Raw genomic sequence first — 26,727 nt, forward strand, 5'->3', positions numbered from 1 at the left:
CGTTTCTTCAGTCGGCCGCGAGCTCGCTTCCAACCGGCTTTCATAGGGTAAAAGTCAAATATCGTCTTTGCGGGTAAGGGGAGAGGCATTCCAATTAAGTGTCCAAGCGGTCTGCTCAAAAAGTTCATAACTGGGCTCAGTGCCGTATCCAAGATTTTTTTCGGGGGGTTTTTCACACAAGGATTTTCCGGGGGGCTACTGAAAAAACGTCACAAACCCATAAGATATTTGTTTATATCAATTTTGTCATGTTTTTACGAATTAGACGAACATTTCAGATGGGGAGCACCGTAACCTCTGCCCCCCTAGATACGGCCTTGACTGGGCTAAATATTAACTTTACAACACAGTCAAAATTTAACTTGTTTCCCTAAATTAAAGTTCATAAGCAGCCAGTATGAGTCCAGCGGGAAAAATATAGGTCACTGAATACAGAATTAGGCGTACAGCCAGTTATTGCAACAACAGACATGGCTAAACAAAACGCACGACGATAGAAGAAAGCTAGAAAAAAAAACATGAAATAAGCAAAAAGATACGACAGACGAAAACACTCACAAATAAACAACACGGAGAGGAATGAAACAAATTCCTGCTTCAATACTCGCACCTATTCATTTTGGCGAAACTCAAATTTGCGATTATGATTCGCAGCTTGTCTAGCAGCCTGAATTTTAGCATTTTGAATTTACTAACAATTTGTGAATTTCTAGACCAGTAAGGCAAACGAGACAGATACTTGGCAAATCGGTATAACACTGATGTTATTTGAGCTCAAACAGGAGTGACATAGAGTATGTGAGGGCTTGCAATAGTACTGTAAAGGCTAGCAAGATGTATTTACAAAAATGGCAAAAAATTTGTAGTTAGTGAACATTGAATGACCTTTTAAGAAGGTGATTAAGTCAATTCCATTCAAAAATCCACCTTACAACATTTTCATACACAAGAACACATACAAAGACCAAAATCTCTGATATTTTGCTCATAAAATTTCCCTTTAGCACCGAAAATGAAGAAAAAACTGCATGTTAAACACTGAATAATTATTATGTTGGGTAGTCTAACCAAATCTACTATAAAATTCCCTTTAAAGTATCTTAAAACCTTTTTAAATATTTTTTAAAACACATTTTTTAATTTCAGAATATAAGTTTTCAGCATATCAGATTTTCCCTATAAAAATGAATTGGAAGACGTTGGAAAGAAAGTATCGAACAGTTCGTGGTAACGAACTGTAGTAAGGGGCGACCCGGCTCAATAGTAACCAAAACTCTAATATCAAGAGTTGCATCAAAAGAATCGTATTTTAATGCTGATTTTATACATTTAAGTTTCATCAAGTTTAGTTTTACCCATCAAAAGTTACGAGCCTGAGAAAATTTGCCTTATTTTAGAAAATAGGGGAAAACACCCCCTAAAGTCATAGAATCTTAACGAAAATCACACCGTCAGATTCGTCTCATCAGAGAAAAGTACTGTAGAAGTTTCTAGCTCCTATCTACAAAAATATGGAATTTTGTATTTTTTGCTAAAAGACAGATCACGGATGCGTGTTAATTTTTAATTTTTTTTATTTTGTTGTTGTTTTTTTTTCCCAGGGGTGATCGTATCGACCCAGTGCTCCTAGAATTTTGCAAGAGGACTCATTCTAACGGAAATGAAAAGTTCTAGTTCCCTTTTTAAGTGACCAAAAAGACTGAAGGGCACTTAAGCCCCCTCCCACGCTAATTTTTTCCCAAAGTCCCCGGATCAAAAATTCTGAGATAGCCATTTTATTCAGGATAGTCGAAAAACCTTATAACTGTATCTTTGGGGACGACTTGCTCCCCCACAGTCTCCTTGGGAGGGGCTACAAGTTACAAACTTTGACCAGTGCTTACATATAGTAATGGTTATTGGGAAGTGTACGAACGTTTTAGGGGAATTTTTTGGTTGGTGGGGAGGGTGTTATGTGGGGGGAAATTTCCATGGAGGAATTTATCACGGGCTTAGAAAATCTACATGAAGGGGGCGCAGGAACAACAATGAAAAAAATTAAATAAATGAATTAAATGAAAATGAAAATTTCATAAATGAAACTTAAATGAAAATTAAATGAATTAAAGAAACAAACAATGAAAAAATAAATATGACACATTTTTTTCAACCGAAAGTAAGGAGCAGCATTAAAACTTAAAACGAACAGAAATTATTACGCATATGAGGGGCTCAACCTCCTCCTAATACCTCGTTCTCTACGCTTAAGTATTTTTAGTAATTTCAACTATTTATTCTACGACCTTTGTGATTCAGGGGGTTATTCTTAATGAATTGGGACAAAATTTAAGCTTTAGTGTAAATTCGTAAGTTACGTATATCTTTTAGTAATAAAAACGTTCGTAAAAAATTAAAAGTTCTAGTTTTAGCCCTCCAAGAAATTGGAGGGCAACTAGAGCTCCTCCCCTGCTCCTTTTTTCTCAAAATCATTTGATCAAAACTATGAGAAAGCCATTTAGCCAAAAAAATGAATATGTAAATTTCTTTTTAATTATTCATCAGCGGAGAGCCAAAATCAAAACATGCATTAATTCAAAAACGTCAAGAAATTAAATAAAAAAACAAGTTTTTCCAACTGAAAGTAAGGAGCGATATTAAAACTTAAAACGAACAGGAATTGCTCTGTATATGAAAGGGGTTGTTCCCTCCTCAACGCCCCGCTCTTTACGCTAATTTTTTTTAATGTTTTAAAAAGTAGAGCTGAGAGAAAGAGTCATACTTTAGCGTAAAGACCGGGGTGTTGCGGAGGGAATAGCCCCTTTCATATACGAAGTAATTTTTGTTCGTTTTAAGTTTTAATGTCACTCCTTACTTTCAGTTAAAAAAATTTGTTTTTTATTTAGTCTGGAAAGAGTCCGCTAATTATTTGGGTTCTAAAATTTTGCAGGCCACCTATAACTCATTTAGCTTGCCAAATTCAGGGGTAAATTTTTACTTCAATTTGAAGGGGTTATTCATTGCCTTTGATCAGAGCTAAGCGAACCTACTGCGTGGAGGCGTGTCGTCAAGGGTTGTATTTAATTTTGAGTTGATTTTTAGATAATTTCCATTCTATAGACCTTCATGTAATAACAAAAGTTTTACTTGAAATATCAATGTTATATTGAGGGACGTATCCGTGATATTTTCATGGTAGGTAGCAATCCCGGGAGGGGGTCAAGTTTGAAACTAAAACGGGAAAGCAAGCAAATTATATAAAAACAAGAGCTAAGAGCTCATATGGCACTTGTGACGAGGCGAGAAGAGCTAAGAGCCAAGAGATCATATGGCATGAGCTCTAACAAAATTCTATGAATCAATAGATTGATTTAAAAAGGAAAATAAGAGGCTTAATGCCGGTCAGGATTTAAAATAAGAGCTCAGAGTCACGATGTCCTTCTAAATATCAAAATTCATTAAGATCCGATCACCCACTCGTAAGTTATAAATACCTAATTATTTCTAATTTGTCCTCTCCCTTTAGCCCCCCAGATGGTCGAATCTGGGAAAATGACTTTATTAAGTCAAATTGTGCAGCTCCCTGACACGCCTATAAATTTTTATCGTCCTAGCACGTCCAGAAGCACCAAACTCGCCAAATCACTGAACCCCTCCGCCCAACTCCCCCAAAGAGAGCGAATCCAGTACGATTCTGTCAATCACGTATCAAGGACATTTGTTTATTCTATCCACCAAGCTTCATCCCGATTCCTACACTCCAAGTGTTTGTCCAAGATTTCCCCCACCAACTCCCCCCAATGTCAAACGATCTGGTCGGGATTTGAAATAAGAGCTCTGAGACATGAATTCTTTCTAAAAATCAAATTTCATTAAGATCCGATCATCTATCGTAAGATAAAAATACCCCAATTTTCACGTTTTCCAAGAATTCCGGTTTCCCCCTCCAACTCCCCCCAACCTCACAGGATCTGGTCGGAATTTAAATAAGAAATTTAAAGCACAAGATCCTTCTAAATATCAAATTTCATTAAGATCTGGTCACCCTTTGATAAGTTACAAATACCTCAATTTTCAAAATTACCCCCTCCCTCCAATTCCACCAAAGAGAGCAGATCCGATCCAGTTATGCCAGTCACGTATCTTAGACAGGTTTTATTCTTCCCATCCAATTTCATCCTGATTTCACCGCTTTAAGTATTTTCTAAGATTTCCGGTTCCCCCCCAACTGCCCCTCCCAATTACGCTTGATCCGGTTGAGATTTAAAATAAGAGATCTGAGTTACGAGGTCCTTCTAAATATAAAGTTTCATGAAGATCCGATCACTACTTCGTAAGTTAAAAATACGTCATTTTTTCTTATTTTTCAGAATTAACCCCCCCCCCCAATAGACCGGATCCGTTCCAATTATGTAAATCACGTATGTAAGACTTCTGCTTATTTTTCCCACCAAGTTTCATCCCGATCCCTCCAATCTAAGCGTTTTCCATGATTTTAGGTTCCCCACCTCAAACTTCCCCCAACTTCACCAGATCCAGTCAGGATTTAAAATAAGAGCTTTGAGACACGATATCCTTCTAAATATCAAATTTCATTGAGATCCGATAACCCGTTCGTAAGTTAAAAATACCTCATTTTTCTAATTTTTCAGAATTAACCCCTCCCCAAACCACCCCAAAGAGAGCGGATCCGTTCCGATTATGTCAATCATCAAACTAGGACTCGTGATTTTTTTTCCACCAAGTTTCATCCCGATCCCTCCATTCTAAGTGTTTTTCAAGTTTTAGGTTTCCCCCTCCCAACCCCCCCCCCCCCAATGTCACCAGATCTGGCCGGGCTTAAAATAAGAGCTCTGAGCCACGATATCCTTCTAGATATCAAATTTCATTGAGATCCGATCACTTGTTCGTAAGTTAAAAATACCTCATTTTTTCTAATTTTTCAGAAATACCCCCCCCCCCCAACTATCCCAAAGAGAGCGGATCCGTTCCGTTTATGTCAATAATTTATCTAGTACTTGTGTTTATTTTCCCCACCAAATTTCATCCCGATCCCTCCACTCTAAGTGTTTTCAAAGTTTTAGGTTTCCCCCTCCCAACTCCCCCCCCCCCAATATCACTAGATCCGGTTGGGATTTAAAATAAGAGCTCTAAGACACGATATTCTCTAAACATCAAATTTCATTGAGATCCGATCACCCGTTCGTAAGTTAAAAATACCTCATTTTTTCTAATTTTTTAGAATTACCCCCCCCCCCTCCAACTCCTCCAAACTGAGCAGATCCGTTCCGTTTATGTCAATAACCTATCTAGGACCTCTTCAGATTTTTCCCACCAAGTTTTATCCCGATCCCTCCACTCTAAGCGTTTTCTAAGATTGTAGGTTCCCCCTCCAACTCCTCCCCAATGTCACCGGATCTTGTCGGAATTTCAAAATAAGAGCTCTGAGATACAATATCCTTCCATACATCAACTTTCATTAAGATCCCATTACCTGTTCGTAAGTTAAAAATACTTCATTTTTTCTATCTTTTCCGAATTAATCGGCCCCCCACTCCCCCTATTTCTATTTAATTATTTTTATTTCTATTTCTAATTTAATTTGGTTCGCTCCCTGATACGCCTGCCAAATTTCATCTTCCTAGCTTACCTGGAAGTGCCTAAAGTAGCAAAACTGGGACAGACCGACAGAATTTGCGATCGCTATATGTCACTTGGTTAATACCAAGTGCCATAAAAACGGGGGAATTATATCAGGTCCTTAGAAATCAGCAGTTAAGAGATTTTTTTGTGTCACAGTGGCAGCATTCTACCATGGGCGTAATTTGGTCAAAATCTTGGAGGGAGGGGAAAGTTGGAGCCATTTTTCCCAAATCAAAAAAAAACAACCCGTTTGCTAGCATAGAGGTTCTATTTAGTACTTTAAAAATACTATACAGGTACTTAAATGTACTATATAAAGGTAACTTATTGTACTATAAAGGTAAATATGTACTAAAATAAAAATGCTTGAATTATGCAGGTTTATCTTAGTTTTGACTAGATTTTGCAAGAAACTAAATTTCATCTTGGAGAAGGCATACTGGGGTCTGGTAGGGGAGAAACTGAGATTTGGGAGGGGCAGTTGCCCCCCTGCCCCATGGGAAATTACACCCCTGCATTCTACCTGCACATGCTAATGATTTATTGCCTTTTTTAGAATTTCTCTCTTTTAATGCGTAAAACTTGAGTTCAGTATGCCGCCTCGTAACATTTTCAACACGGATGCACGCAGGAAAATAAAACACCAAACGGTGTACCCGTCCGCTCCCTTTTCAAGACCCGAAATATACAAAAAGTTTAGCTTTTGTGTAACACTTTCAATGCTCCAAATAATTTCAAACTTTTATCCCACTTAGAGATTTTTAGAGCCCCCTTCCCTTCTGTAATGGTTCATATAAGCTGATTTTGACGTTTCTAATAACTTTTATTAGTGTTTTACACTTCATCGCAACGATTCGTGTAGTTTTCCATGAAAAAGCGCTTCACTATGTATCCACCGATGCCATGGTGAAGAAGAATGTCAAAAGGCACATATATCTCCCTTCTATTTTGAATAAAAAAAAAGTTATGAGAATGTATAGCTTTCATAAAAAAATGTATTCTAAAAAGCCTTTTCGAGGATTTAATTGCCAATTCCGTTCCCAGGGAGCAAGTTACTTTTTTACCCCCCTCCCCTTGGACCTAGAATAGATTATGCACCACTTTGAAAGGTTCTCTAAGGTAAACTACTAAACCGCTTTTGTTTTTAATTCATTAAACGGAGCATACCCAGGAATGGTGTGTGAAAGTACAGGATGGTTAACCCTCAGCCACCCTACTAGCTCAAATTGAGCTAGTCACGGTTAATGCAGTTACAGAAGACATTAATGACGATCAGTCACGTTAATCACGATTGAGTTAATAATGGTCTTTCATAGGTATTTTAAAATAAATTTCTGTAATTTTCATAAAATCATCCTTTTTTGAAGATTAAAAGAATAACCCGTTTCCCCCTATATAAATTTCAGTGCAAGAATATGATTTTAATTTTTGGATTTATCACTTTCCCCAAACGTGTCTCAATCGGACTGTAGCAATCATGACTGTAGTTTAGAAACTTGAATAATTCCAGAACTGATTAATGCCTGGTCATTGTGTATAGATAATTTTGGAATAGGCAAACAGAAACAGATAAGATGCATGTAAATTGAATTTAAAAACAGCTTCGCTTTTTATTAGTTTCATTTTTGAAGTAAAGTAGCCTGTTCTTCATTTTTTTTTAAATTGGATGAGACTACAATGGCGTAGTAAGTATTATTTGAAAATCAATCTGTTTTTGCTAATAAGTCGGTGCATTAATTTTGAGACAAGTGACAACCCTGGTCCTGAGATCAAACGTTAGGTATAAATAACGATTGAAGAACAGATTAGAAGTCTAGGAGTATAGGCGACACTAATGGAAGGATCTCTGGTACACTGAGACAATCCTAGAGCTATAGGCAATTATATAATTCAAAACCATTTTCCAGTTTAGTGACTTTTTAAGAAAAACATTTTAAGCCTTAGAGGGTAGCTAATTGTTCTAACGTTTTTTTCCCATTGTAATCCCTGATCTTAGATTCAAAGTCCATTGACAAACTATTTTTTTCTGAAGTTTTGCAAATATCTAAGCAGCCATAACAATTACACCTCCTAGATATTATTATTAATTTGTCCGAACCAATCAGTATATATATATATATATATATATATATATATATATATATATATATATATATATATATATATATATATATATATATATATATATATATATATATATATATGTGTGTGTGTGTATATATTACCAAAATTTATATTTTACTACAGGAATAAAGGAATTACAGTTTATTCATTATCCTTGTAGCTGAATACATTTTTCACGAATGTGCAGAAACACAGGTGAATTTTTTGGCACATAGATATTTTACTTGGAAAGAATTCAGATCGATAAAACGCTTTTAAAGCTATGAATATTTCTAAAGACGAGATCGAAACATTTTTTTTCTGAACTATGTATTTGTATTTATTATTATGATTATTTTTTCAGTTTGAACACTTCCCAAAAAGTATTCCTCTTTCCGTCAATAAGTCTATAGTATAACATGATCCATGTATATGGTTTAATAGGCCACTGCATCTACGAAACATGTCTCTATGGCTAATATTTTCTTTCGTAGTTTAGCACTATCAAACAGTTCGTGGTAAGGAACTGTAGCAAGGAGCGACCCGGCTCAATAGTAAATGAAGCTCCAAAAAACGGAATTTTGATATAATAGATACATCAAAAGAATTGAATTTTTGTGCTAATTTTAAATATATAAGTTTCGTCAAATTTAATCTTACTCATCAAAAGTTAGAAGCCTGAGTAAATTTGCCTTGTTTCGAAAAATAGGGGGAAACATCCCCTAAAAGTCACAGGATCTTAACGAAAATCACACCATCCAATTCAGTGACCGATCACAGGTGTGTTTTTATTTGTTTGCTTTTTATACCAGGGGTGATCGTATCGACTAAGTGGTCCTAGAATGTCGCGAGAGGGCTCACTCTAACGGAAACTAAAAGTTCTAGTGCCCTTATTAACTGACCAAATAAACTGGAGGGCACCTAGGCCCTCCTAGGGATGGTCGTTTTGTTCAGCATAGTCGAAAAACACAATAGCTATGTCTCTGGGGCTGAATTACTCCCCCACAGTCCCCAGGGGAATGACTGCAAGTTGCAAACTTTGACCAGTGTTTATATACAGTAATGGTTATGAGAAATGTACAGACCTTTTCAGGGGGATTTTTGGTTGGGGGTAGGGGGCTACGTGGGAGGATCATTCCTTGGCGGAATTTTTCATGGGAGAAGAGAACGTGCATGAAGGGGGCGTAGGATTTCCTAGCATTGTTTTAAAAAAAACAATGACAAAATTAAATATGAAAAAGTTTTTCAACTGAAAGTAAGGACCAGCATTAAAACTTGAAACGAACAGAGATTATTATGCATATTCATCTCCTCCTAAGTACCTCGCTCTTTACGCTAAAGTATTTTTAGTAATTTCAACTAATTATTCTACAGCCTTTGTGATTCAGGGGTCATTCTTAAACAATCGGGACAAAATTATAGCTTTAGTGTAAAGAGCGAGGCATTAAAGAGGGGGTGAACCCCCTCATATACATAAGAACAATTTACGAAGATAGAAGTTTGTTACATACGATAATTTGTAAGTTACGTATATTTTTTACTAATAAAAACGTTCGTTAAAATTAAAAATTCTAGTAACCTTTTTAAGTAAACGAACAATTGGAGGGCAGCTAGGCCTCCTCTCCCACCCTTTTTCTCAAAATAGTCTGATCAAAACTAAGAGAAAGCCATTTATAAAAAAAAATAATGCTCAAATTTCATTTTTATTATTCGTTTGTGGAGAGCCAAAATCAAACATACATTAATTCAAAAACGTTCAGAAATTAAATAAAAAACACATTTTTTTAACTGAACGTAAGGAGCGACGTTAAAAATTAAAAGGAACATAAATTTTTCCGTGTATGAAAGGGGTTGTTCCCTTCACAGCACCCTGCTCTTTACGCTAAAGTTATTTACTGTTTCATAAAGTAGAACTGAGAGAAAGTCAAACTTTAGTGTAAAGAGCAGGGCGTTGAGGAGGAAACATCCCCTTTCATACACGGAGTAATTTCTGTTCGTTTTAAGTTTTAATATCGCTCCATACTTTCAGTAAAAAAAACTAGTTTTTTTATTTAATCTCATACAGAAGTATGGTCAGGGGAGTGTTTGAAGCGTTTACCTCCCCTCCTTAAGTACACAAACTTAAAAATACAATTCATTTTAGATTTAGGATAAATATAAAAATGCTATTTCCCTCTCCTCTACCAAAGGAGTTGAACCCCCGCCCCCCAAAAAAATATAATCCTGGCTGCGCAACGAATGTTATGTTTTTACATAAATACATTCTCTATTTATAAAAAATATTTGGTTTTAGGGGGTTCCCGCTGGGGTTAAACGAAAATCAAGACACCATAGAGTTGAGCTAAAAGAGGTGATAAGACGAACTTAAAACATGGGATGTCTGGAAAGACTAAAGAGCAAATAGTGGAGCTCTAAATAAAGCGGAGTGGAAGGATATTCAAAACTATGCTACGATGTGATTTAATATATTACAACACTATTGCTACAGGGTTCATGATTTGAAAAAAAATACAAGGGCGAATCAAGGGTGTTCTTCAGGGAATATAAAAAAAACTTTACAAAACATATCAAAAATTAATTTATATTTACGAGTCATTTTTTTTGGGGGGGGGGGGGGGGTTGAACCCGATAAACCCTTCTTCTGGATACAGTCTTGGAAGCAGGAAAAATTAGTAGAATCTTTTCTTGAATTTTTGGTCTAAATCTACTCATAACTAGCTATATAAGTAGGCCTTTCGTATGGTAAGGATATAAGGGAGAGATTTGCCACTGATTTTAGACAATTATCATTTATAATCTTGTATTCCTCGTGGCTATGAAATTTAAATCAAGAGTTTCCTTAAAAAACAAGTCCAAGAAATGCAAATACTGGAAACGCGTGAAACGTAGGAAACGTATGAATTCTCATGGAAAATTTATAAAAAAATCGTACAAATTTGTATAAAAAATTCGTATGAAATTCGTAATAAATGTATGAAACGCATACGTAGAATTCGTATGAAAAGTTCAAAATTCTTTGCAGAATTGCCTTAGAAAAATTGCCATAAAAAAGCATGGATTTTCTGAAATTGGGTTTCTATATATATCCATCAGATTTCTAAAAGACCTATAAAAAGAACTGACGATATGGAATCTTTTCCTTCACTTGCAAATAGTAGTGACGCTCCTGTAGGCGTGCGTTGCATACTAGACTGAATGATGAATAACTGATTAGCTGCATTTTGTTTTTATTGAAACAGCAACATATTTTATATCTGTAAGAGGAAGTGAATTTAGTTTTATTGGCCTTGGGACAAAACTCAAAACAATTATTTTTTGAAAATGCTAAAATCCAATAGCTTGGCAAAAAACTGAGAAAAGGGCATAAAACAAATTAAAATCATCAAGACTAAGATCTTAGATTTCAATCCCAATCTTCCAATTTGCAGCCTGGAACAGGTGATTTGTAGGTTTCATAATTAAATTTTATTTCTAGTGCAAAAATATCAAAATTTCAAATGGTCTCCATCGGAGTTTTCTCCTGCGTTTGCTTAACAGCCATTGGTCTAAGCATTGGTTTAACACTGGAAAATATAAAACGGAAAGAATCATCGCCATCTAGGCAAGTTATTTTGCTTCTTTTTCTTCTATTGAAACGCAACACCTGGAATTCATTTGACTCCCTTTGACTCCTACGAGGTATCTTCTAAATACACAATTAATAAATCAATACAATCATCAGATAAACAAAAAAGGCTCTTTTTGTGCCTTTATGATCAACACAATCTATACATGACTTTTTTTTCTTTTTTCCTTCTTTTTAAGATATTACTGTTAAGGAATATAATATTCTTTGCTTTTTATGGCACTTGGTATTAACCAAGTGACATACAGCAATCGCCAATTCTGTCGGTCTCTCTGTCGGTTTGTCTGTCTGTCTGTCGGTCCCGGTTTTGCTACTTTAGGCACTTCCAGGTAAGCTAGGACGATGAAATTTGACAGGCATATCAGGGACGGGACCAACTTAAATGAGAAATAGTCGTTTTCCCAATTTGAACATCTGGGGGGGGGGAAGTGGGGGGCCGGTTAATTCGGAAAAAATAGAAAAAATGAAGTATTTTTAACTTATGAATGGTGATGGGATCTTAATGAAATTTGATATTTGGAATGATATTGTGTCTCAGAGCTCTTGTTTCAAATCCCGACCGGATCTGATGACATTGGGGGGATTTTGAGGGGGGAAACCTAAAATCTTGGAAAACACTTAGAGTGGAGGGATCGGGATGAAACTTGATGGAAAAAATAAGCACAAGTCCCAAATTCATGATTGACATAATCGTAACGGATCCGCTCTCTTTGGAGTAGTTGGGGGGGGGGATAATTCTGAAAAATTTGAAAAAATTAGGTATTTTTAACTTACGAAGGGGTGATCGGATCTCAATGAAATTTGATGTTTAGAAGGATATCGTGTCTTAGAGCTCTTATTTCAAATCCCGACCGGATCTGGTGACATTGGGGGGGGGGGAGTACGGAGGGGGAAACCTAAAACTTGGAAAACACTTAGAGTGGAGGGATCGGGATGAAACTTGGTGGGGAAAATAAACACAAGTTCTAGATACATGATTGACATAAACGGAAAGGATCCGCTCTTATTGGTATAGTTGGGGGGGGGGTATTTCTGAAAATTTAGAAAAAAATGAGGTATTTTTAACTTACGAACAGGTGATCGGATCTCAATGAAATTTGATATTTCGAAGGATATCATGGCTCAAAGCTCTAACCCGACCAGATTTGGTGACATTGGGGGGGGGGAGGTTGGGGGGGGAACCTAAAACTTGAACAACACTTAGAGTGGAGGGATCGAGATCAAACTTGGTGGAAAAAATAATCACGATTCCTAGATACATGATTGACATAACCGGAACGGATCCGCTCTCTTTGGGGTAGTTGGGGGAGGGATTAATTCTGAAAAATTAGAAAAAACGAGGTATTTTTAACTTACAAAGGAGTGATCAGATCTTCATGAAACTTCATATTTAGAAGGACCTCGTATCTCAGATCTCTTATTTTAAATCTCAACCGGATCAAGCGTAATTAGGGGGGGGGCGGAAATCTTAGAAAATACTTAAAGCGGTGAGATCAGGATGAAACTGGATGGGAAGAATAAAATCCTGTCTAAGATACGTGACTGACATAACCGGACCGGATCTGCTCTCTTTGGTGGAATTGGAGGGGGGGGGGTAATTTTGAAAACTGAGGTATTTGCAACTTACGAAAGGGTGACCAGATCTTAATGAAAGTTGATATTTAGAAGGATCTTGTGCTTTAAAGTTCTTATTTTAAATTCTGACCAGATCCTGTGACGTTGGGGGGAGTTGGAGGGGAAACCGGAATTCTTGGAGAACGTGAAAATTGAGGTATTTTTATCTTACGAATATATGATGGGATCTTAATGAAATTTGATTTTTAGAAAGAATTCATGTCTCAGAGCTCTTATTTCAAATCCCGACCAGATCGTTTGGCATTGGGGGGAGGTGGAGGGGGAAATCTTGGAAAAACACTTGGAGTGTAGGAATCCGGATGAAACTTGGTGGATAGAATAAACAAATGTCCTTGATGCGTGATTGACCGAATCGTACTAGATTCTCTTTGGGACAGTTGGGGGGAGGGGTTCAGTGATTTGGTGAGTTTGGTGCTTCTTGACGTGCTAGGACGATGAAAATTGATAGGCGTGTCAGGGAGCTGCACAATTTGACTTGATAAAGTCGTTTTCCCAGATTCGACCATCTGGGGGGCTAAAGGGAGAGGAAAAATAAGAAAAAATTAGGTATTTATAACTTACGAGTGGGTGATCGGATCTTAATGAATTTTGATATTTAGAAGGACATCGTGACTCAGAGCTCTTATTTTAAATCCTGGCCGGCATTAAGCCTCTTATTTTCTTTCTTAAATCAATCTATTGATTCATAGAATTTTGTTAGAGCTCATACCTTATGATCTCTTGGCTCTTAGCTCTTCTCGCCTCGTCACAAGTGTCATATCAGCTCTTAGCTCTTGTTTTTTCTGGTTCAAAGCGTGATCGCTATTCAGTGGTAGATATTGGTTTGATTGTCCACCCTTTAACCTGCTGCTTGAAACACAATCCTCCTAGGTCATCTTAAAATTGGACCTACCTTAAGTTCATGCCCTCAGCCCCTCACCAGCTAATAGTGTTACGGTGCAGCTTGATTTCAGTTTTGCAACTTCTTCACAAATTTAATTTTTATTCAGACTAGAATTATGTTGCGAGAGCAACACTTTGGTTTTGTCGTGTTTTTTTTTCTTCCTAGCACCCTGATTTCAGCTTATTCCTAGAAAGTGTTAAGGGTCTAACCTCTGCGGTTTTTACGGAAAGTGTGGATCTTAGGCCGGATTGATGAATATGATTTTGCATTTTGGAAAGCTTCGTAGAGCTCTTGCCTGGGGCCAAAAAGGATCGTTTTTGCTTGTTCTTGAGCCAAAGCCTATAGTGTGTAAATGAAATGAAGTGGAGTTTTATAGCCTCTGTCAGAGAGAACTATTTGAAGTTACACAGTCAAACTTTCTTTTCATCAAACTATAATTCTGCTTTCGAGTGGAAAGCTCAGTTCTAGCAGGCAAACAGGCAGGCACCAGTTTCAAATGGAAGATGGACTAAAATCTATGAGTGTTAAATATATGCGGCAGTTACCCGGCCCCAGAGCCAATATATCTTCTTTTAGTGATGAACTGTAAAATTTACAGAAACAAAAAAGGGGGGACCGAAAGTGCTGCCATCTCTTGTTTCTACCCATTTCTTTTCGTGATTCCAGGTGAGTTTATCATTCGGTTTTTCGCACTTGGGATTGTGGTAGAGAAATGGTATCAGATGTGCCTCTTAAACTTTAAAAGTTCTCTCATTGCTTAAAAAAAACAACTAAAGTTTATCCTTTGCTCCTTTCTGAGTGGTGACGTTAGAAAGTTGGCCTACGGCAAAAAAAAATCTACTTTTGAACTAAGACAAATAGATTTTTTCTCGATGCCAATCGATAGCTCTTGATGAGCTGATCAAAGTATATAACATCCATTTTTCGGTACAAAAATTCCTTCATGAGGCATACCGGTTTGAAAATTTCAAGGAGTTGACAACTTCAGTAGTGAGGTACACACTAAAACGAAATCTTGGCCGATACAAATTGTGAGACATATAGAAGACCTGTAAGCAACAATTGGCTGTTAGGTGATAATCACCTTAGGCAATGCGGGGTTAGCAACTTTTGCTAGTTGGTGTATCTATTATTTGTTTCCAGTGTATTTGATGGTAAAACCAATTTTGTTCTAGTGGTAAGACATGAAGGGGACTTTTAAGTAATAATCTGCTGTTAGGCTACAGTCAACTTCAGTGATGAGGGGTTTTCAACTATGTTATTTGGTGTGCCCATTTATTTGTTTCCGGTGAACTTGATGCGTATCACGGGAGAGGGACTTATAAGAAAGAATCAGTTCACTTTGGGCAAGAAACGGCTGTTAGCTCATAGTCATCTTCGGCAATGAGGGGTTTACCACTTTTGCTAGTTGGTTTATCTATTATTTGTTTCCTGTGTATTTGATGGTTAAGCCAATTTGGCTCCAGTGGTAAGACATGTAGGGGACTTGTAAGTAATAATTGGCTGTTGGGCTACAATCATCTTCAGGGATGAGGGGTTTGTAACTTTTGCTAGTTTGTGCACCCATTTATTTTTTTCCGTGAACTTGATGTCTATCACGGGAGAGGGACACGGGAGTAAGTAAGAATATGTTCACTTTGGGCTAGAAATTTGTGCAAATTGGTGCACATTGTGCTCGATCTCTTTAAATCTGACAGAAATAAGTGTTTGCGCAACGGGTACAAACGATGACTTAAAACAATGAGGTAGCTTCGTAATAATTAGTGTCACGTATGGTATTTTAATCCTGAAATTGGATAGTTTTACAATACCAACTAGATTATATAAGATATTATTCTAAATTTTCATCCGTCAAGATGTCTACGATTGAAAAGGATAAAGTTCAACTAGCTGCAAAGTCAATTTAGTCCTTTCTTTCGGTATTATTTTGTGGTTGTTGTTTTTCAACGCTGAGGAATAGCCTTTGATCATGTGATAACTGATTGCGTTCTTGTTTGAGCACACCGTTTTAAAAACTTCGATAGCCTGACAACTTCATCATTTAACCGATAGTGAAGAAACAAGCACAAACGAGAATGTAAAACATGAGATAGTTTCGTAATAATTAATAGAATGTCATATATGGTATTTTGATCCTTAAAGTTACAAATAGCTTTATAATAACAACTATTATATAAGATATTGTTCCGAGTTTTCATCCGTGAGGATGTCTACGATTGAAAAGGATAAAGTTCAACTGGCTGCAAAGTCAATTTAGTCCCTTCTTTCGATACTATTTTGTTGTTGTTTTTTCAACGCTGAGGAATAGCCTCTGATCATGTGATTACTGATCGATAGCAAAGAAACAAAGCCGAAGTGTTGCTCTCGCAACACTTTAGCTGGCGAATCCGGACAAAGGTTGCCGCAACACTTCATGTTGCCCGGGCAGCGTAGGTCTAGTTTATTTTGAGATCATTGCATATCAAAAACTTCAACGTTTAATCAAAGTGAAAAACATAACCAAAGTGTTACTCTCGCCAAACTTTACTCGGAAAAGTCGAACAAAGGTTGCTCGCAACACTTGACGTTGCCCATGCAACGTATATCTAGTTTAAATTTAATTTAAACAAGAATGTGTGTGATTATTGGCAATGTAAAGCCGTGGAAGAAGCTATTTAAACACTTACTATTATGATACTTTAAAACAAATCAATAAAAAGCGTGAGTGAGACGTGTTTTGATTAATAAACGAGCCATAATTTTATTCGCGCAAAATTGCCGTTTAGATGATCAGTGAGTCACACTTTCAATCAAACGGCAAAATTGCCGTTTAGATGAACAGTGAGTCACACTTTCAATCAAACGGCAAAATTGCCGTTTAGATGAACAGTGAGTCACACTTTCAATCAAACGGCAAAATTGCCGTTTAGATGAACAGTGAGTCACACTTTCAATCAAGTGTATTCATAGTTTGGGGTTTCTTGGGAAGATCTTTCATTGGAGTAATTTTTCATGAGGGAAGCGTTCATGAGGGAACGAAGGGGGTGCCGTATTTCTAGCATTATTTTATAATAAAAAAATTTAGGAAATAAGTACATTTTTTTTCATCTGAAAGTAATGAGAACTATTAAAACTTAGATGAACATAAAATATTACCTATATAAGGGGTACCTTGCTCTTTACGCTAAAGTACTTTTTAGTAACTTCAAATATTTATTCTACGTCCTTTGTGATTCAAGGTTCATTCTTAAAAATTTGGTACATAATTCAAGCTTTAATGTAAAGAGGGAGGTATTGACGAGGGTGCGAACCCCCCTCATATACGTAATAAAAATACACAAATATAGAAGTTTGTTACTTATGTTAATTCATAACGTACGTATATTTGTTACTAAAAATTAATAATTAATTGTTCCCGAATTAATTATTCATCTGCGGAGAGCCAAAATAAAAACATGCATTAATTCAAAAACCTCCAGAATTTTAATAAAAAACAAGTTTTTTTCAACTAAAGAAGGAGCGATATTAAAACTAAATACGAACAGAAATCATTCCATATACGAAAGGGATTCTCCCCTCATCAACGCCTCGCTCTTTACGCTAAAGTATTTTTTATTGATTTAAAAAGTAGAGTTGTTAGAAAGAGTCAAACTTTAGCGTAAAGAGTGGGACTTTGAGGAGGGGACAATTCCTTTCATATACGGAATAATTACTGTTCGTTTTGAGTCTTAATGTCGCTCTTTACTTTAGTTGAAAAAACTTTTTATTTTATTTAATATCTTATAGAGCCGTACTAAATTCAGAACAGGTGAACAAATCATGGTAAAAAGGGCTCTACTCAGATGGAGAGATTACAGTTTCTTTATATGAACGGCAAATTCTGTTTTCCGGACTTTCAAACGCCATCGTTCAAATTTCCTAATATTTCTACTTCAAGATACCACAAACTAAATATCTAGAAATTTATTATATTATTTCAAATTCCCCATATATTTTCAGAAATATCATAAAAATGTAACCTAAATAAAACCCATCAATGTTTTGGCAAACCGTAAAGAAGCAAATTGAAAGATAACAAATTTCCGTTGTCATTTTAAAGACAATAAAAAAAAAAACATTCTGTTTCATGGTTAACCTGTGGTTGCTACCTAGCAAAGCCTAAATCACGACTCACATTGTTGTTGCTGCGGTAGCGGCACCTAGTATGATGCTGCCACTGTCGACCATAGTAAGAAACCCCCAGAGTAAGAAATTACCTCACACTGTAAGAAATACAATAGCCACCACCTTCTAAAGATGGTGTAAAATCGAATCCCATATTAGCCACCACCTTCTAAAGATGGTGTAAAATCGAATACCATATTAGCCACCACCTTCTAAAGATGGTGTAAAATCGAATCCCATATTAGCCACCACCTTCTAAAGATGGCGTAAAATCGAATCCCATATTAGCCACCACCTTCTAAAGATGGTGTAAAATCGAATCCCATATTAGCCACCACCTTCTAAAGATGGTGTAAAATCGAATCCCATATTAAGCATCAGAATCGCCTTGTCCGAAACCCCTATAAAGAAAATTCAAAGTCCCAAGGCTTGATCCACAAGGAAATCCATTGCCTTGGAAAACGAAGGAAAGTGGCTGCAATCACGATATTGAATCAATCAAGCCCAATTTAAGCGATTACAGGTGGATTCACTTTTTCCATACTCCTTGTACCATGCGGCTAAACGGCTTGGACTTTATTTGTCAATATTTAAGTTTTTTTTATCTATTTCTATTATAGGAATTATTTTTGTAATTGAAGAATCATTTATAGTTATTCATATTTCTTATTAACTGTATATTATATTAACTGTATATTATATTGACTACATAATAGCTATATTCACTACAATAATTATAGTAATAAATATAACAATTCATACATATTTATATATGTAGCTAGCTGTTGGGGTGGCGCTTCGCGCCACCCCAACACCTGGTCGGAGGTTGCACTTCGTGCCCCCAAAGCCCCCCCCCCGCGCGCTTAAGTCGTTACGTGCCATATTAGTTACGTGCCATTGTAGTTGTGTCCCTGTGTCCCACCTGTGAATATAGATAGATATATATATACATATCATGAAAAGAGAAATCACCAATGCAACAGCACAAAAAAAAAAAAAAAAAAAAAAGGCGAGAGAGACAGAAGGAGAAAAGGAAGACTGTTTTCCTAAATTAGTGATTCATATAGACCAGCACTTGAATGAGGCCTTAACCCTACTCATCCATACAATCACATAGGTCAAACAATATGTTTTTAACTACGTAAAACTTGCGAATATACAACATTCTTCGCTGTCCCATTGTCTGTACATATAAATAGATTGTCAGGTTTACCGACTCTTGAACATTTTGTAGTTTTTACCTTTTTTAGTTTTTTTTATTTTTATTTTTAAAATTTTCTTTTTCAGTTTTTGGTTTCTTAGTTTTTTTAGTTTTTCTAATAGTTTTTAGTTTTTTTCTTTTTAGTTTTTTGTAGTTTTTATCTTTTTTAAGTTTTTTTTTGTTTTTTTCTTTTCTTGTTTTTAGTTTTTACCTTTTTTTAGTTTTTTTAAGTTTTTTAGCTTTTGTAGTTTTTTAGTCTTTTTTTTAGTTTTTTTTGTAGGTTTTACCTTTTTTAGTTTTTTTTTTCTTCTTTTGTATTAATGCTAAATCCAAGGTTCGAACCTGGAACATCTCGGACCTAGAGCCCGGAACATAACGCTTTACCAACTCAGCAACTTCGGCTTGAATACATTTACCTTTTTTTATTGTATTTTTCTTTTAGTTTTCTTTTTCTCCTTTATTTTTCATTTTTTTCCCTTTTTTTGTTTTTTTTTTCTTTTTCAGTTTTTAGTTTTTTTTATTAGTTTTTTGTTTCTTTTTTCTTTTTAGTTTTATTTGTAGTTTTTACCTTTTTTCTTTTTTTTTCTTTTTTAGTTTTTATTTTTTAGCTTTTTTTAGTTTTGTTTTAGTTTTTGAGCTTATTTAGTTTTTTAGTATTATCTTTTTAGTTTTTTTTTATTCCCTGTGTCCCGGTCTGTATATACATTCGTTTTTGAATTGGTATATGATGAAATAATTTTTTTTTCGTTTTTTTTCTTTTTAGTTTTTTTTTATTTTACCTTTTTTAGTTTTGTTTCTTTTTTCTTTTAGTTTCTTTTTTGTAGTTTTTACCTTTTTTATTTTTTTTTATTTTAATTTTAACTTTTTTTAGTTTTCTTTTTCTCCTTTATTTTTTCAGATTTTTCCTTTTTTTAGTTTTTTTTCTCTATAACAGTTTTTAGCTTTTTTAGTTTTTTATTAGTTTTTAGTTGTTTTTTTTCTTTTTAGTTTTTTTTTGTAGTTTTTACCTTTTTTCAGTTTTTTTTCTTTTTTAGTTTTTAGTTTTTTACCTCTTTTTAGTTTTTTAGCTTTTTAGTTTTTTTAGCATTTTTTTTTTAGTTTTTTTTTGTAGCTTTTAGCTTAGTTAGTTTTTTTCTTCTTTTGTATTAATGCTGAAGCCAAGGTTTGAACCTGGAACCTCTCGGACCTAGAACCTGGAACATAACTCTTTGCCAGCTCACCTACTTCGTCTTGAATACATTTACCTTTTTTAGTGTTTTTTTTTTCTTTTTCTCCTTTATTTTTCGGTTTTTTTCCTTTTTACCTTTTTTTTAGTTTTTTAGTTTTTTTTCTTTTTTAGTTTTTAGTTTTTTGCCTTTTTTAAGTTTTTTTTTAGTTTTTTAGCTTTTTTAGTTTTTTTAGTATTTTCTTTTTAGTTTTTTTTGTAGTTTTTACCTTTTTTAGTTTTTTCTTCTTCTTTTGTATTAATGCTAAAGCCAAGGTTCGAACCTGGAACCTCTCGGACCTAGAACCTGGAACATAACGCTTTACCAACTCAGCTACTGCGGCTTGAATACATTCGTTTATGAATTGGTATGTGATGAAATAATTCAGACGTCATATGCGGACAGACAGACAGGCACACAAACAAACAACTTATTTATATATATATATATATATATATATATATATATATATATATATATATATATATATATATATATATATATATATATATATATTTATATATATATATAAATATTTTTAACTACGTAAAATTTGCGAATATACAACATTCTTGGCTGTCCCATTGTCTGTGCATATAAATAGATTGTCAGGTTTACCGACTCTTGAACATGCAACATATAATTTTCCATGGGTAAAACAATCTGTATTCAGATCTATTCCTCATTATTCTAATGATTGCCCCTCAGCTTTGTTGATGGTGATTGCTAATCGAACATTCCCTTTGTCCCCGTCGTCATTTATATATCCCCCTGTGCCCCCCGGCGTCCCCGTTGTTGTTGTTTCTCTGTGTCCCGGTCGTCATTTGTGTCCCGGTGTCCAAGTCTGTAATTCCTCTTTGAGTATCGCGGTCGTCATTTATATTCCCTGTGTCCCGGTGTCCCGGTCGTCATTTTTGTCCCGGTCGTCATTTGTGTTCCGGTGTCCCGGTCTGTAATTTTTCTTTGAGTGTCCTGGTCGTCATTTATATTCCCTGTGTCCCGGTCGTCATTTGTGTCCCGGTGCTTTGTTGATGGTGATTGCTAATCGAACATTCCTTGTGTCCCGGTCGCTTTCTCTTTGAGTGTCCCGGTCGTCATTTATATTCCCTATGTCCCGGTGTCCCGGTCGTTATTTGTGTCCCGATGTCCCGGTCTTTAATCTCGTCAGTCGACAAACATGAAGACAGTCGACACACAAACATGACGTCACTCGACACACACACACACACAGACAACTTATTTTTATATATATAGATATAGATTATTTATTATCATATTAGAAAATAATTATTATTCTAAATAGTTATTTGTAGTAATTATTTTTGTGATGTCTGGTGAATATTTGTCTCTAGAAATCAACAAATTGTTTTTCAGGGGTGATGCTTACATCACCTTTGTTTACAATCTGAGTTGAGATAAAGCATGTGACATGACTCAGCGGGAGGATGTGTCCTCGTGTGGGTGATACGCTTGGATGTCTTTTAATAACATTTCAGGCAAAGAACTATGTTTTCTCCTTGGATTTTGTCAGTGTTGTCAGTCAACATTTTCAATTTAATGCAAGGTTGGAGGATGACAGGCTAGGTTTGGTTAGGTTAGCTTAGGTTTTTAATCCATTTATGATATTTATAACCGAATTTGACCTAAGCTAAACTAAAATAGTCTAACCTAACTGTAACTTGTACCATCATAGCTTTCATAAGACTTAAAAAGATGACTTATAAAGCTAATTGAATCCAAGCAGACCATCGAACCAGAGACGGTGAATTTCGACATTAACCGGGTTTTAATCCAGGGTTGCTATGCTAAAAATAGTTATTATTAATACTCCTTTTCATAAGCATCGCTGATTATGCAACTATTGCTGATCGCGAAATTGGCAAAAGGTAAATTGAATGTTTAAGGTTCAAAAGACACAGCCCTTCATTTACTGCATTCTCCTTATTTAGGGTTATGTTAAATTTCAGTCTTAAATGTTGGAACTATTGAGGACATTGTCCAATGGAGTTGATTCACGAAAATGTAAGTGGTAGAGCTAGTAGTATGGGGGGTTGTGCTCCAAGCAGAGCCCTATCTCAAGTTGCTGACACCTATTGGAGTTGCTAAAACCTAGTATTCACCCATACTCCAAGCAGATTCCTATTCCGACTCACTATTGGGGTTACTATCCCCTTGTATCCACCTATACTCCAAGCAGACCCATAGCATTTCCAGGAAACATCTCTTGCCAGATGTTTTTTCTCAGTGAAATGTGCCTATACTCAGACAACAGCCATAAGGCGATGTTATTGTTAACTACAATTATAGGTGACATGTTTTCTTTTCCAGCGGCCAATTTTTTAGCTTCTCAGCACTTTTCCAAAAATTTTATGGAATTTGTGTCTGTTGTAGGAATCAAACGTTAGAACCAAGATTTCTTATGGTAAATCAACTACACGATAGTTGACTGAACCAACAAGTCATTAACCATACTATGGTCTTAAAGATGCATTCTAAGCAGTCAATGTATTGTGACGCTAGCCAACTGCTGTGAAGCGTCACTATATCGTAACGAGTTAATTGCGCAACCGATTTCTCAATTGGAATTGGAGATATGGTAAATACTATCAGTGGTTTGTTTCCGGGCAACTTTTTGGGCATCATTTCAAAAAAATGTATATCACAGTGCTTTGAGATGCTTGTTAGACAGAATTTCTTGTGATGGTCAATGAAACGTGTTTTGATCTTTAAAAATAGTAACGACTACAACCGGTCAGGTATCCCTTTCTTAATGTAATTGCCCTGAGCACACTGGTTTTCCCTTAACTTTGGGTCCCTATGTAACCATAAAGAGCATCATAGTCTCCTAAAAAGCCTCCAGGGCCCCAAGGTCCCCCACCCATTTTTATCTTCGAATTTTCTTAGGACATAATTTTTTGGGACAAACAATTTTTTGCAAACAGAAGCAGAGACAGGCAAACAGCCGCTAAGACTTACAGACCCATAGACAAAGAAAGAAAAAAACACATACAAACACACAAAGTCAGACATACAGTCATGCAAACGGACGCAGAGACAAACAAAGAAACACTCAGACGCATAGCCACAGAGACAAAGAAAGACAAAAAACACACACAAACTCAAAAGAGACAAAGTCAGACAAACATGCATGCAAACAGACTTAGAGATAGCCAAACAGACGCTCAGACACACAGGCACAGATATAGAGACAAAAAATATACAAACACCAAATGTCGATTTTTTTATTTTTTATTTTTTTGGAGAATTGTAAACAGATTGCAAAATTGCACAGAGGCTTGCAAACAGACGCAGAGACAGACAAACAGACGCTCAGACAAGCGGGCACAGGGAGAGAGAGCGACGAAAACAAATACAAACGCACAAAGTCAGACTAGGCATGCAAACAGACGCTCAGACGGACAGGCCCAGAGAGAGAGAAAGCTAGAGAGAGTGTGTGTCTGACTATGAGTGTTTTTGTCTCTCTCTCTCTCTCTCTCTCTTTCTCTTTCTCTCTCTCTACCTGTGTGTCTGAGCGTCTGTTTGGCTTTCTCGGCGTCTGTTTGCATGCTTGTGTGTCTGACTTTGTGTTTTCGTGTTTGTTCTCTCTCTCTCTCTCTCTCTCTCTCTCTCTCTCTCTCTCCGTGTGCCTCAACGTTTGAGCATCTGTTTTCCTGTCTATGCATCTGTTTTTGATGGCTCTTTGTCTAAATTTGTTTGTTTGTATGTGTTTTTATTTTTCTCTCTTTCTCTGCCTGTGTGTCTAAATGTGTGTCTGCCTGTCTCTGCATCGATTTGCAAGCCTATGTGTCAGACTTTGTGTGTTGGTTTGTGTTTCTTCCTTTCTCTCTTTCTCTTTCTCTCTCTCTCTCTCTTTCTTTCTTTCTTTCTCTGTCTCTGTGTTTTAATATTCCCAGCTGCCCAAGTCACAGTCCAAGCACCCATCTGCCTGTCTCTGCATCTCTTGAATTCCTTTGTGTCTGACTTTGTGCGTTTGTGTGTGTTTTTGTCTTTCCTCTTTTTATGTCTGTGTGTCTTTGTTTGGGTCTCTCTTTATCTGTTTGCCAGTCTTTTTATCTCTTTGTAAGCCTTTGCGTCTGGTTTTGTGTGTTTTTGTATGATTTTGTCACTCTTTCTGTCTCAATGCGCCTGTGTGTCTCAGTGTACTTTTGCCTGTCTCTGATTGCATGCCTGTGTGTATGAATTTGTGTGATTGGTCGTATTTTTAACTCTCTCTCTCTCTCTCTCTCTCTCTGTCTCTCTCTCTCTCTCTCTCTCTCTCTCTCTCTCTCTCTCTCTCTCTCTCTCCTCTCTCTCTCTCTCTCTCTCTCTGTCTCTCTGCCTGTGTGTCTGAGCAGCTTTTTACATGCATCTGCGTGTGTTTGCACCATTTTGTTTATGACTTCTGCGTTTGTCTGTTTTTTTTTTGGTCTTTCTTTCTCTCTGTGTCTGTGTGTCTGAGTGTCGTGTTTGCTTTCTCTGCGTCTGTTTGCATGACTATGTGTCTGACTTTATGTGTTTTTGTGTATTTTTGTCTTTCTTTCTCTTTGTGCCTGTATGTCTGAGCGTTTGTTTGCCTGTCTCTGTGCCTGTTTTATGACTGTGGGCATGACTCGTCTCTCTCTCTCTCTCTCTCTCTCTCTCTCTCTCTCTCCTCTCTCTCTCTCTCTCTCTCTCTCTCTCTCTCTCTCTCCTCTCTCTCTCTCTCTCTCTCTCTCTCTCTCTCTCTCCTCTCTCTCTCTCTCTCTCTCTCTCTCTCTCTCTCTCTCTGTTTGTCTGAGTGTCTGTTTGCCTGTCTTTGTGTCTGTTTCCATGCCTGTGTGTCTTACTCTGTGTGTTTTTTGTGTATTTTTGTCTCTCTGTATCTTTTTATGTGTGTTGCTGAGCGTCTGTTTGTCTGTCTCTGCGTCTGTTTGTATGCCTTTGCGTCTGACCTAGCTCAAAAACATTGTAGGTCCAAAAAAGTTTTAAGTCCCAAACAAATTGTATGTCCCAAAATAAATTCCGTCAAAAGAAAAATTTGAAGACAAAAGAGGGGAGAGGGCGTTGGGTCACTGGGGAGACATGGGGACCCAAATTTTTGCGCAAGCCCTGGTAATGGAAAACCAGTCTGCTCAGGACCATTGCATTACAAACGGCATACCTGGCCGGTTGTGGTCATTACCATTTTTGTAGACCAAAACACGGTTCATTGAGCATCACAAGAGTATGGTTGTTCAAAAAACATTCCAAATTGATGTGGTATGCATATTCTCGTAAGGATCCCCAAAAGAGTTGCCCGGAAACAAATTAATGATAGCCTTTACTATATATTCAACTCTAGTTGAGAAATCATTTTTGTAATTAACTTGTTACGATATAGTAACGCTTAACATCAGTTGGCTAGTGTCCCAAAAACAATACACCGATCGGTTATAATGTATTTCTATGAACATAATATCATCAATGACAGTTTTGTATCAGTCAACTAACGTATCGCTGTTTTACCATAGCAAATCTTAGGTCTCACTTTCGTATCCTACATCAGACATAAATTCCACAAAATGAATGAAATAACTGCTTAGAAGCTAAAAAAATATGTCGTTGGAAAAGAAAACGTGTCATTTATAACTGTAGTTAACATTAACACCGTCTATGGCTGTTGTCAGAGTTGAGGCCCATTTCACCGAGAAATAACACCTGGAAAACGATGTTACTTGGAAATGTTATGGCTTTGCTTGGAGTATAGGTGGTTACGAGAGGTTAGCAGCTCGAACAATACATCGAGATACTCTGCTTGGAGTATTGCCCCCATACTACTGGAGCTGCCAAAATGTGTTTTTTGGCAGCTCAAAAAAGGTATTTTTCAAAAACTAGGGGAAAGAAACATAAAGACTTGGTGGGGGTATAGGCAACCCCGCTCTCTCTCTCTATCTCGCTTATTTGTGCCACGGGTAGTACTAGGCAGCCTTAATACTTACTGCCATTCACAATGGATCAGTAGCATGGTTGGTGTCATCAGATCCAGTGTTTTTGTCACTTCAGGGAAAAGGCACCAAATTTGGTACCAAAGGGGTAGGGGTACTTATCTCTTAAACCCACCACACTCAAGTTTTTGATATGATAGAACCGGTTTTTTTCTGTAGTTTATTTCAGCTTAATATGAATGAGTGCTTATACATTATATTGCAGGTATATTTTAATAGAATTTTTCAGTTGGTAATTTGATTAGGTTAATTTCAGTTGGTTAATTTGCTAGAAACTGTTTAATATAATGCGTTCTCAGGGGCCGGATTTCCATAAATCTCTGTTGTTTCCATAATTTTGTTACTAATGT

At 36.3% G+C, this 26,727-nt stretch overlaps 1 protein-coding gene across 2 annotated transcripts in view; it reads left to right on the plus strand.

The window, feature by feature from the left end:
- The window catches only part of LOC136027951 (scoloptoxin SSD14-like), a 125,985-nt gene that overhangs the window by 35,257 nt on the left and 64,001 nt on the right, over nt 1-26,727 (plus strand). The window contains exons 1-2 of one of the 2 annotated variants that reach the window (XM_065705424.1): nt 7,162-7,304; nt 11,198-11,323. In XM_065705424.1, the coding sequence (XP_065561496.1) occupies nt 7,297-7,304; nt 11,198-11,323 (134 nt within the window). In that variant the 5' untranslated portion in view covers nt 7,162-7,296. Of the gene's footprint in view, nt 1-7,161; nt 7,305-11,197; nt 11,324-26,727 lie in introns of those variants that run through there. The other variant, XM_065705423.1, reaches the window with a different exon arrangement.

This window comes from Artemia franciscana, chromosome 6 (assembly GCF_032884065.1).
Source record: "Artemia franciscana chromosome 6, ASM3288406v1, whole genome shotgun sequence".
In the NCBI taxonomy this organism is placed as follows: domain Eukaryota; kingdom Metazoa; phylum Arthropoda; class Branchiopoda; order Anostraca; family Artemiidae; genus Artemia; species Artemia franciscana.